This window comes from Amblyraja radiata, chromosome 3, assembly GCF_010909765.2.
Source record: "Amblyraja radiata isolate CabotCenter1 chromosome 3, sAmbRad1.1.pri, whole genome shotgun sequence".
NCBI classification, from domain to species: domain Eukaryota; kingdom Metazoa; phylum Chordata; class Chondrichthyes; order Rajiformes; family Rajidae; genus Amblyraja; species Amblyraja radiata.
The window spans coordinates 70881305-70894835 of NC_045958.1; the positions used below are offsets into that span (position 1 = coordinate 70881305).

Consider the following 13531-nt stretch of genomic DNA (forward strand, 5'->3'; position numbering starts at 1 on the left):
GAATTTAAATTTAAGTAACTAATTACATCTGAAATATAAAATATGATTGTTTTCATGGTGTTGTGCAAGAAACTATCAGACTGCTGTAAAAACTCATCCAATATGCTAATCGTTGTCGTCTTCATGACTATCCCTCGAGGTTGAGGATGATGGTCCACGTTCCGTTGTTTTTATGGACTCTCAGGTGGCTTATGAGTCCAATCCTGGCTTTAAACGTCCGTCTGCATTCAGGACAGGTAATTCCAGATGGCAGATCGGGCTTTGGCTGTTGTTGCCTCTCTTTCCGTTTTCTTCTCTTTTCTTCTAATTCTGCGCATCTGTTGGCTTTGAAGGTCGCTGTTCCTTCTTGGATGATGGTTCATCAAAGTTTCCTATCCTTGGCATTGGTTTCCCAATTGTCGATGTCAATTTCACATTTCTTCATGCTAGCTTTTAAGGCGCCTCTGAATCTCTTCTTTTGTCTGCCTTTTTTACGTTTGCCTTCTTTAAGCTGAGAGTAGAAGGTTTGCTTCGGTAGACACTCGTCTTCCATCCGAACAGCATGACCGAGCCATCTTAGTAGGTTCTTGATGACGAAGGCTTCGTTGCTAGATGTTTTACACAAGCATTTTGGTGTCTGTTTGGATGTCACGATTTTGAAAGACTCTCATTTGAAGACGTCAAAAAGCTCTTCCAACACACTTAAGATGATGTAGGATCTCATCAACAAGGTCGACATGAGAGGAGAGGTGACTTCCAAGGTATGAAAAATGATCCACATTTTCCAGGGTTGATTCACAAAGTTGAGTTGATGGTTCTTTCCGATTTGTCTCAGTTGGTGACGATTGGTAGATAACCTGAATCATCTTGGAGTTGATGGTAAGTCCAAGTTTCATGTAAGCACTGTTGAAGGCAGTCAGGATCTGTTGCAGATGATTTGCTGAGAGAGCTGCAACACTGTTGTCGTCTGCGTATTGGAACTCGACGAGGGAGCTCATAGATGTCTTAGTTTTGGACTTGAGACGGGCAAGATTGAAAAGTCTGCCATCTGTTCTGTAGACAATTTCGATTCCTGGGGGTAGTTCCTTGATGATGTGGATGGTTGTCACAATGAAGATGGTGAACAGTGTTGGGGCAATCATGCATCCCTGTTTCACTTCTGATCTGACTTGAAATGTCTCACAGTTGCTGTTGCTGAGTTGAAGGCCGTAGTGAGGTCGATGAATGCCATGTACAAGGTTGAAGTTGTTCACAACATTTTTCTTGTAGTTGACGCATTGTGAAGATCATGTCGGCTGTTCCACGTGATGATCTAAAACTGACTTGTGTCTCCGGAAGGATCTTCTCGGCTAAAGGCTTGTCAGTTGTTCATGAGGACCTTGCCTGCTTCATGTTGCTAACAGGGAAATTCCACGATAGTTTCCGCAGTCTTCAGATCGTTAACCTTGCCGTGATGAAGAGACTTGCGTGCCCCCATGATTCCGAGAGCGATGCAGTCGGAAGCACCAGGTTCTGGTTGGGTCACTCATGGTGGTAAGGTTGAGGATGAGGGTCCAGACTACGTTTGCTAATGCCCTTCAGGAAAGGAAATCTAGTAACCTCATACAATATGTAGGTATGTTACAATACTTACCTTCAGCGGCGCTGCAATTCTGCCACTGGCCGTGTGCGCGATTTTGGCGTGTTTGAGGGGGAGGGGGGGCGGGGATAAAACGCGCATTTATTCCGACCTGGTCCTGGATTATATTTGTTGGAGTGCAAGATTTTGCTAAAGAATCGTTCCGACGGCCATTCTGTGTGTTTTTTTTTTTAAATTGCCCGACAAGTTAATCACTGGAGTGATTTTAAAATCAGCTTCTGAAGCCGTCAATGCCCACAACGGGGCCGGATTTTATGTAGGGGACAGGTAAAAGAAAGTAGTTTATTTTTATGTATAAAAGTGTTTCTTAAGATGCATTTAATTCACATTTTAAGTTGCGAAACGGTGATATTTTTCCCCGAAGAACCGGCAGTGTATTTGCTGCCGATATGGGGACTAAAATCACCGCAACCTCAACGTTCCAAATGGTCACGTTCCAGAAAATCCCACAGGCAAGTTGATTTAAATGGCCATTAATTTACAGGTATTAAACATTAAATTCCTTCCATTTGGCCTATAAACCCATGACAATGATATTTAAAAATTATGTTATGTTCTGAATTCTTGTGTGAATGTTATTTGGACACTTAGGCTATTTAAAAATGTTAATCTATTCTTAAGAAATGGATAGATGTTTAGATCTAGTAATTGAATTTTGTAATTAGCTATAATTAGGTAACTAACTAATTATATGCTTTAATTTCAAGTCATCTAAGTAAGATTGTTTCATATTTGTTTCAGAATGCTTCAATCTATAATAACTGAACATTTCTTTCAGTTCTCTTAAATTTTAAGAAAGTTATGGGCTTTTAAATGTCCTCGATCACAGCTTTTGTGTTGTCAATGAAAAAGCAATAGGGAACAAGATGCCAATTTCCGAGTATGAAAATGGCCATAACATTTTTAATACTGAAGATATGAAAGTGAATTAGGTGTCAAATTAAACTTCTTTTTATGCTTTACCTGATGGGATAAATTAAAGACTTGACTGTTAAAATCTCAAAATGTTGTAACATTGCTACAATATGGCGACTCCAGACCAAACAATGTGCTATTTGCACCCTCAGTTCAGGGGTAGTTAGGAGTGGTCCATAAAGACATGTGTTTTGTAGCTTTTCCAAAAAAGTTAGCACATGTGGTTTAATGTAATCAAGAGTAGGAATGTTCATGCATATAACTTATTCACCTTTAGATATGACAATCCATTTTCATAACAAGTAGTTGAAATCCTCCAGCAAAATGTTAGACAATTGTCCCCAATAAACAGAGGTGACCCACAGAGAATGCAGAACTATAAATGTGTTGGAACAAAAAAAGACACCTTCGAAACAGTCGCCAAGTCTAAGCTTGGTCCCACCAATATATAGGAGGCTACATCAGGAACACCAGATGCAGTAGATAAGGTTAGAGGAGGTGCACGTGAACCTCTGATGCATATGGTAGGACTGCAGTGGTCCCTGGAAGAAGACAAGGAAGGAGATATAGGGACAGGTGTTACATCTCCTGCGGTTTCAGGAAAGATACGGGGGGGGGGGGGGAGGGGTTCGATGGAAAAGGAGAAGGGATAATTGTGTTGGGTTCTGAACATCCTTAAAATCATGGTGAAAGCTCTGGACAGAGTATACCAAAACTCAGATTCATCACAGACTCACAGACAGACATAGCACAGAAGCTGGCCCTTTGTCCCATCATCCACACTGACAATCAAGCACCTATTTTAACATTAATCTAATCCTCGCTAGATTTATATCAACTCCTCCCTTATCTTACTCCTCATCTGTACACCAGGAGCAAGTTGCAAATGCCATTTAACCTACCAATCCACAAGATTTTAGGATGTGGGAGGAAATGGAGCACCCGGAGGAAAACCATGCTGTTATAAGGTGAAACTAGGCCCCGCGTCAGGATTGAACCTGTGTCTTTGGATCTGTGAGGCAGCTATTCTACTAGCTATTCCACTCTGCCGCCCATACTGTGCACAGCTATTTTTCATATTTCTTTAGGATAAGCAGCATCAATACAATACAGTGCTACAATAATTTCACATACTACATGCTCAGTTTGTGTTCATAGTTCTTAAACATTTCGAAGTACTGATTTCATATACATGTTTGTGTTTTGCTGCCTGTTTATCGTATTTTTCTATGGATATTTGGATCAGCACCATGTTACCTGGGAGCCATCTCCAGCTGGTTAGCATTTGGTACGGCACTTCATTTGTCACATCTACTGAAGTACAGTGAAATTCATTTTTGTATACAGATCAGTATAAACACTGCTGTAATTTCTACATGGTTAAACCAAAATGTATAAAAATGGCCTTTATTAAAATCTGACAATGTGCACTTTAACCACATGTGATTTTTTCTATTACAAATCTCAAATTGTGGAAAACAGAGGCAAATAAATAAATGATGGGTCTTTGTCCCAAACATTATGGAGGGCACTGTACATATTAGATAAGCATCTCAGATACAGTACAAGTGTATAGCAGTAGTACACTGAGACAGTATACCGAGTCTAAGTCTAATCTAAGTGCAGCATTTCCTCAAGCATCGCAATGCAATAATAATGTTGGATTTGTTAAATGCCTCGAATTTGTTTGGAGGAAATTGCATCAAAATCAATTGTTTTGCATGACATAACTTTTATTCTTGCTTCAGTGCTAGTAGTCGCTTCAATATTTAACATTAACGACTTCCAGAACTTTTTATAACACTTTCAGGCTGATACCCAAAACTCATAAATAAAAACAGAAAATCCTGAAAAAAAATCAACGGGTTTGGCAGCATCGGTGGAAAGAGAAAGAGTTAACATTTCAGCTCCTGGACCCTTCATCAGAATTAAAACTAGTTCAAAGATCTCGGATCTGAAAAGCTTTTTCTGTGATATTCCTGTTCTGATTGATTAGGCTGTTCCCACATTAATGTTAGACAGGGACTTAATAATTTGATATAGACAAAGAAAAATTGGTGAATGTTCCCAGCATTTTCTGTTTTATCATTTCAGATTTCCAGCATCTGTGATTTTATTTTATTTTTATTTCTGTTTCGGCCAGAACTACAAATAGCCAATAGACAATAGGTGAAGGAGTAGGCCATTCGGCCCTTCGAGCCAGCACCACCATTCAATGTGATCATGGCTGATCATCCACAATCAGTACCCCGTTCCTGCCTTCACCCCATATCCCCTGACTCCGCTATCTTTAAGAGCCCTATCTAGCTCTCTCTTATAGTATCCAGAGAACCGGTCTCCACCGCCCTCTGAGGCAGAGAATTCCACAGACTCACAACTCTCTGTGAGAAAAAGTGTTTCCTCGTCTCTGTTCTAAATGGCTTACCCCTTATTCTTAAACTGTGGCCCCTGGTTCTGGACTCCCCCAACATCGGGAACATTTTTCCTGCCTCTAGTGTGTCCAAACCCTTAACAACCTTATATGTTTCAATAAGATACCCTCTCATCCTTCTAAACTCCAGAGTGTACAAGTCCAGCGTCTCCATTCTCTCAGCATATGACAGTCCCGCCATTCCGGGAATTAACCTTGTAAACCTACGCTGCACTCCCTCAATAGCAAATGTCCTTCCTCAAATTAGGGTACCAAAACTGCACACAATACTCCAGGTGTGGTCTCACTAGGGCCCTGTACAACTACAGAAGGACCTCTTTGCTCCTATACTCGACTCCTCTTGTTATAAAGGCCAAGAAGCCATTCGCTTTCTTCACTGCCTGCTGTACCTGCATGCTTCCTTTCATAGACATTAACAAGGACCCCCAGATCCCGTTGTACTTACCCTTTTCCCAAATTGAAGCCATTTGGATAGTAATCTGCCTTCCTGTTTTTGATACCAAAGTGGATAACCTCACATTTATCCACATTAAACTTCATCTGCCATGCATCTGCCCACTCCCCCAAATTGTCCAAATCACCCTGCATTCTCATAGCATCCTCCTCACAGTTCACACTGCCACCCAGCTTTTGGGGGGTAGGCAGGTTTGCACGATGTACTGGCTTGTGTCCACAACTCTCTGCAATTTATTGCGGTCTTGAGCGGTGCGGACTCTGGCTGAAGGGCTTCTTTCCACGCTATGTCTTTGCAAACCATGCTGTGAGGCATCACTATAGGATGATTTCTGTGGTGCATCTATAGAAATTAGTAACAGTCATTAGAGACATGTCGAATATTTTGTCTTCTGAGGAAGCAGAAGTATTGCTGTACTATCTTGGCCACAACACCAATGTGATTAGACCAGGAAAAGGTGTTTGTAACATTTATGCCTCAGATCCACCCCTTTCCTTAAGTCGATTCACTCCACGATCATTCAGAGTTGGATGTGAGAGGACTGAGGGACTTTGACTGAGCCACTCATTTGGGGATCTTTTAATCCTGCATATAGGATAATCCTGTGTTATAACTTTATTATTCGGATAACCTATATTGTTTGTACAATGCACATCTAACATGTGTGCCTAAAAGGTGCTTCTCTGGGTCCATGGCAGTACCTGAGCAAGCAATATGCTGGGCTATTAAATGAGATATATTTCCATCACTGCAAAGTGTCATGGCTGTCTACATTTAAGCAAGTATATTTGCTAAAATGCTAAATTAATTTTGCCACGTTAATTGGGAATCATAAACTCTTCATTTATAATCTACATGGAGTCTGTTTAGTAGTTTTAGTGCTGTATTGATATTGCTGATATTTCTAACACTTAATTTTACTTCGGAGTCACGTGAGTGACTACGTGAAGAACCCCGCCAGGACGCATGCGTGTCATATCGCTACACGCATTGCAACGAGTCACAGCAGGAGGAACGACGTTCCCTTAGCGGCAAAATTTGAAAGCCGGGAACAGCAGGTAAGGAGACTCTGCGTTCCAGAATTTGAAAGTCAGGAACAGCAGGTAGGAAGACTCTGCGTTCCTTCCACTTACCTTTCAGGTGGAGACATGGACCAGATCCACGAAGGCTGCGGAAGCTGGCGGGGGAGAACCGCGGAGTTGCGGGCAGCCGGCAGCAGCAGTCAAAGGCACGCCAATCTCCCGTAATGGGAACAGCTGTGCCCGACTTCGCTCCCGACTTCGCTCCCGCACCTGCCAAGCCGGGCGGGAGAGCGAAGCAAAAACTAACAGGGTCGTTGACTCCGAGGAGTCCGACTCTGAATAGCCGCGAGCGGCCAGTGCCCGTGCGCATTGGGGCCGGTTGGAGCGGCTTTAGGAGCAGCCGCGAGCGGCCAGTGCCCGTGCGCATTGGAGCCGGTTTGAGCGGCTGGGAGCGGGGAACAAAGCAGCCGCGATGGCCAGTGCCCGTGAGCATTGGAGCCGGTTGGAGCGGCTGCAGGAGGAACAGCTTCAAGCAGCCGCGACGGCCAGTGCCCGTGAGCATTGGAGCCGGTTGGAGCGGCTGCAGGAGGAACAGCTTCAAGCAGCCGCGACGGCCAGTGCCCGTGAGCATTGGAGCCGGTTGGAGCGGCTGCAGGAGGACCAGCTTCAAGCAGCCGCGAGTGGCCTATGCCCGAGAGCATAAGAGCCAGTTGGAGCGGCTGCTGGAGGAAATACCCCAAAGTGGCAGGCTCCGGGAGATGGAGGCTAGCCACAGTGGGCAGTTAGTAAGCCCCACAGCAGTACCTCTTGTAGGGATGCACAGTGTTCTCCCTCATCAGAGGGGAACACCGAGTGTCAATCCTGGGCTGACTGCAGGAGCTGGAGCAGGAGCGGCTTCAGGAGCAGCCGTGACGGCCAGTGCCCATGAGCATTGGAGCCGGGTGGAGTGGCTGCAGGAACTGGAGCAGGAGCGGCCTCAGTAGTAGCGGCTTCAGGAGCAGCCGCGACGGCCAGTGACCATGTGCATTGGAGCCGGTTGGGTGCCCGAGAGCATCGGAGTCAGCTGGAGCGGCTGTTGGAGCAGGTAAGTGGCAGGCTCCGGGAGATGGAGACTAGTCACAGGGGGCAGCTAGTAAGTCCTACAGCAGTACCCCTTGTAGGGCTGCACAGTGTTCTCCCTCATCAGAGGGGAGTATAGGGGGTCAATTCTGGGCTGAACCTGAACAGGGGTGCAGAACATACCCCTAGTGCACATGGGGTGCAGAAAACCTATTGGAAGACACTTACCATCAGGGAACTGCAAAACACTGAATGTTCCCAGTATCAACCAGTGTATTTGAAAACATGGCAGGGCAGGGACTTGAAACGAAAGAAAGTTCCAAAAGTCCTAACAGCGGTATTATGGGTTTTGCCCGCACAATAAACAAAAAAGACATGACACTAGATCACCAGGATGCACTGGCCTTATTTTGCAAACTACCAATACGAGTAAACAGCATTAGGAAGAAGTACCATCCAACCGGCTTTAGACCCTAATTTGCAGGCCTATGCAAACCTGGAACCTCCATACCACCAATATTAAAATTTGGAGGCAACTTATCTAAACAGGTAAAGAACTTGACATAGAGGGAAACCCTGGGGCTCATTAAAGCAACGTCTAAAAGCTACTTCCTGGGGAATGCGCTAACCCTCAACACAGACCCAACTACAGATTCAGACACCGGCACCTCAACGTCCACGGAGGATGCCGAAAAAGTAACAAACCTACTAATAGTAACCATGGAGGAAGAAGTATAGGGTTATACCATAGAATTATTCAAAACATAATCCTCCAGTTCAGCATGTACTGAACTGAATGTTCATGCTTACAGGCAAAGAATAATCAAAAGCGCATATTGAACTACAGTGCCCAAATAAAAACAGACCAAAGAAGCTACCAACAGAGGCCACAATGGTACTAAAATGGTGGAAACATAACCTTAGGCATTGTTCCAATCCAACCATTAACAGCTACCCGTCTATGGAACTACATACTGATGGGCACTTGGATGGGATGCTACCAATTCCATCTCGAGCTGTGGGGGAGATGGAATGCACAGGAGGCATCATTACAAACGCTGGGCATAAATACCTGGGAAAGTTGAGTGCATTCCATGGCTTTAAGTCATATTGTTCTGGGTTATATCACCAGTATGTTAGACTACTAATTGACTACACCACCGTGGTAGCATATGTCAACCATATGGGTGGATACATATCGACATCATGTGACTATCTGGCCAACACAATTTAGCAATAGTGTATCCAGAAAGATATTTGGATATCAGCTACCAACTTACCAGGTAAACTGAATTTAGTGGCAGACAACAGGTCACGCTAAGTCTATGAAAACACTGTATGGATGTTGGATAAAAAATGTATTGCTGGAATTACAGCACGGTATGGAACACCAGATAACGACCTATTCACATCCATGCTCTCACCAGTTATCGAATTAGGTTCTTGGGAACCAGAACCTGGGGCAGTGGCTACAGATGCATTTTCGCTGCATTGGGGGATTATTTATGCATTCCCTCCTTCTGCCTCATCAGTCGGGTATTTAGGAATAAACAGTAGACTCCGCGTCTGGTATTTTGATAGTACCCGATTGGCCTACTCAACCATGGGTCCCGGTGATATCGACATGGTTTTAGAACCATGCATCACCATCCATCATAGACCTAATTTACTGGTTCTTCCCGCAACAAGGGGAGTTACCCATGTCATAATTATATAAACCTATTAATTTATAGAGTTGAAAGCACCTCTACTACACCTGGGACTGACGGACCGAACAGTGGAATTATTTCAGCGGGCCACAGACAGTCCACCAAAAAATCAGTACTTGGTGTCATCAAGAAATGGGAAGTACTGTCACAACAATAAACATCACCCACAGATCTATGAACATCCCGTCTGTTCTGGAATTCCTGGCAAGCCTCCATTACGATGAGAGGCTCAGTCAAAGTGCCATCAACTGCGCCAGAAGTGCTCTGTCAACATACCTGTCGCAAGGAACAGAGCGGCATTCTGTTGGGACACACCCTGGTAACCAAACTCATGAGGGGCATTTTAATATTAATCCCCCAAGAACCAGGTACTCCCAAATATGGGATGCGAGCATTGTACTGACCATGTTAAGAAACTGGTCTCCAGCTACAGCTCTGTCCCTACAGAAACTGACTATGAAAACAGTCATGCTGATGGCCTTGGTCACGGCACAAAGGGTCCAGTCATTACAGAAACAAAGGTTGGACAACATAATTATTTCATCTGGAAATTTCATTTTCACATCAATGAAATAGTCAAACAGAACAGACAGGGGTCAGCAGGCCTAAAAACAGAATTCAGGGCCTACCCGACAGATGGTCGTTTCTGTATTGTAACGCACTTACTATTATACATGGAGTATACTAAGATCATCAGAGGGAAAGAAATGTCACTTTAATCAGCTACAAACAGCCACTCCAAACAGTGACAGTCCAGACCATCTCTAGATGGCTAAAACAGGTCCTAATAAAGGCTGGAGTAGACACTAGCATTTTTAAATCTCACTCCACCAGGGCTGCAGCTACATCGGCAGCTATGAAGTTGGACGTTCCTATGGACCAAATCCTCAAGACAGCAGGATGGTCAACGGAGGAAACTTTCCAACGACTTTATAACAATCCAGTCATTGAACCTGGAACATTTGCAGAAACAAATTTACGTTCTGTAATATAATTTACCCCATAAATAGGGGCAATAATTGGAGTTAATATTTTTATCGTTGGGTTTCAATATCGTATTGATGTCTAATGATGTTAACTCTATTCTCCCCATAATCAAGGCAGATGTGATGCATGGACTTGTTTCCACGGCATGAAATCACAGAGCTTTAAAATCTTCACGTAGTCACTCACGTGACTCCGAAGTAAAATAGTAAGATTAAACGAGAACTTACCAGTTTGAAGTTTGATCGTTATTTTATGAGGAGTAACGTTGAGGGAATACGTGCCCTCCGCTCCCACCCTTGATCATATACTCAACTGGTATCTCTTCTCTAATCTTACTATGTTTAGTCATTACAGTTATCTGTGATTTCACACCGCTGCTTTGAAGAATGACACGCATGCGTCCTGGCGGGGTTCTTCACGTATTCCCTCAACGTTACTCCTCATAAAATAACGATCAAACTTCAAACTGGTAAGTTCTCGTTTAATCTTACTATTTTACTTTGCGATCTAAATTTAGTTATTCAACTGCACAATTGCTGTCTGATTGTGAATGGTCGAAGTTAGCAATATTCATATGTTGACTTTGCTGATATCAATGTTGATATATTTGGTATTTTGTCACTTCATTGTACTTTAAGCTCTTACTTCTTCAGCTATCGAGTTCTTGGCTGACTGTGAATAGTCATTGTTATCGATGTTCCTATGTCAATATTGTCGATATCAATGTTGATATTGTTGATGTTTTAACACATTGTATATTATGCTTTCATTTATTTCTTCTAATGCCCAGTTCTTATCTGAGTGTGAGTGGTTGAAACTATTAATATTCCATCAGCTTTTAATTATTGACTGCTGATATTTTGCTCGCATAAAAATGAGATTTTTAGTTTCAAAAGCAGTTGATGTACTCAAAATTCAACCCTAAATTTCTTTACTCAACCAGTGAGCAGATGTTATCTTCAAACTAAAAACAACAATGTGGATGTACATCCGTTTTTCATCTGTTACTGGCATTTGTCAGTCGCGAAAAAAGAATTCTATGGAAAATTTGTAACACGGAGGGTTTACCCTGGGAATATAAATAATGTCAGATTCCTATGAATAATTGGATAAAGATGTCGTGTTTCCACAGTGGTGGTTGGAATTGTTTTGAAAATAATGCCAAAGTACCAGCGTAGAAAGCAAATTCAAGCATGATGCTTTCACAATTTAAAATCTTGCATCAGAACTATTACACATTATGTCAGGTTCAGCTGAGAAGAATTTCAATCCTGTATACTAAATGACATTCAGTTTGTGTAAACTGGCTAATTTGCTTTTCTATTTGCTTTTCTGTACCCCAGGCTTGTCTCAGGGCAATCGATGTCAAATTGATGCATCAGCTGCTTTCCATCAATGACGGTATCGAATCCATCAAGTGGATGATGGAGGAGAAGGGCACGTTGGCCAGTAGGGGCAGCAGTTTGGCAAGTAGTACATACAGCTTGATGGAAAGTCAGAACACTTCACTACGGGGCAGCTGGAACAGCTTACAAAATGGTGGCGATGGACTTGACTCAATTTCAGTTGGAAGTTACCTGGACACACTGGGTGATGACCTGCCAGATCACTGCACATCGCCAAACATAGATCCTTTCTCGGATGAACATTTGATGACAGATTCACTTAAAAGTGAAACTATCAATAAGGAATCCAAAGATGACTCTGATGATGGTTATTATTATTTTGGATAAGTTGCATTAGACCAAGAAGATAATGTCTCTGCATTATCCACATTATTGAGTTTAAGTCTGACTTTGGTTAATAATGTGGAATGGTTGATATAGGTTAGCAAAGGGAAATATATAATGGATAACTAATCTGATATTGCCTATTTTGCAGTGCTGTTTAATATCAGATTTAACTACATTGTGATTCCATTGACATGGTAAATTTGAGTGCAAGGGATAATGTGATCAGGAGCATTTTTAAATATGAGGATAACATTTCTGCTCATAAGTAGAATCGGCCAAACATATGCAAAAGACCAAGGTGTTTTGAGTCACACCCAAAACACTAATTTTAACTCCTGATCTTTCACTTGTGTTCACTATTCACTTTGCCCAAATGAAACTATCAGAAAACTGGTCATTGCACCCGTTTGTAAAGCACATTCTACTGCGTGCAGAGGTTCAGGAAAGACTCTGATAACTTCACCCATTTTTTGTGGTGCAATTAATTTTAAAAGATTTTTTCTATAAAAGAAATTAACTTGACTAAATCTATTAAATGGCTCAATAGTTCAAAACAATTAAATTGTTTAGTATAGTTTTTTTTTTAAGCCATTTTCAATTATTTTAAATCAGGTGACATATAGGTGGTGGACAAGCGACCTTAAAATGCTTATTTTTAGGAACAATTAGTAAATTATCCCAGAATAAAGGAAACTGTGACAGGTTGCTACACTTAATGCATCCAAAAGGAGATGTTTTAATTGAGATGAGATAGAAACAGAAACAGTTACACTGTGCCTCAAGGAAGGTTTTGTTTCTGAGAAAACAGATGGATATTGGTAGAAACTTGAACTATTATCTACTCAGTGCAATTCCAAGTGCATCTTAAATGCAATTTTCCAGTGGTACCCAAAGAAAACAGCTTACCCCATGTTTCCTGGGTTTTAAAACAATTGGCTTAAGTTTTCCTTAGGATTTTGGAAGTAAAAAGGAAGATATTATTAGAAAGAGATGCACCCAGTGATATAATTTATTAAAATCGTATCAAGAAGGAGTGGATAAGGTTCTCATTACAACTCAACATACCACCAGAGAATAAAGATATTTTCTCATTTTACTGTGGGATATAAGATCAAATTAAACAATGATGAAAGCAATAAACCAATTTCCTGGTCATTTTGAGTGATAAGTTTTTGTTGTATTTTCAAAACTGCTTTATAAAGCCTCAACGTCGCAATCCCATGCCAGTGTTGGCTATTTTACTTATTTGTTGGCACTAAAATCAAGAATCCTTTTAGAAACATATAAAGTATGCTATTATGTGCTCTACAACTTTCATCTCAAATTAAACGTGCAGGTACAAGTAAATTACATTTTAGTTTCAAATCTACATCTTGTCTATCATCCATTAAGTCTAAAAGATGGGGCAAGCAAGAGTCTAGGGCAATTAAAAGACAATTCCCAAGAAATCTAAAACATGTAGGATTTTGTGTCAAGTACAGCAGAGATATTAATTTAGCATGTTTACTACAGCATGAGGTATTTCAACGAGTTAAGCCAAGTTTATTGCAAACCCTGCTACAAAGAGTAAAGAAATGAACAATGACAATTTATAAATTCACTC

At 41.8% G+C, this 13531-nt stretch overlaps 1 protein-coding gene across 1 annotated transcript in view; it reads left to right on the top strand.

Moving 5' to 3' along the window:
* Positions 1–13147, top strand: part of lurap1l (leucine rich adaptor protein 1 like) — a 39419-nt gene extending 26272 nt beyond the window's left edge. Inside the window, exon 2 of the mRNA XM_033018001.1 lies at positions 11539–13147. Within this exon, the coding sequence (XP_032873892.1) occupies positions 11539–11928 (390 nt within the window). The 3' untranslated portion in view covers positions 11929–13147. The remainder of the gene's footprint in view (positions 1–11538) is intronic.
* The last annotated feature ends 384 nt before the right edge of the window (positions 13148–13531 follow it).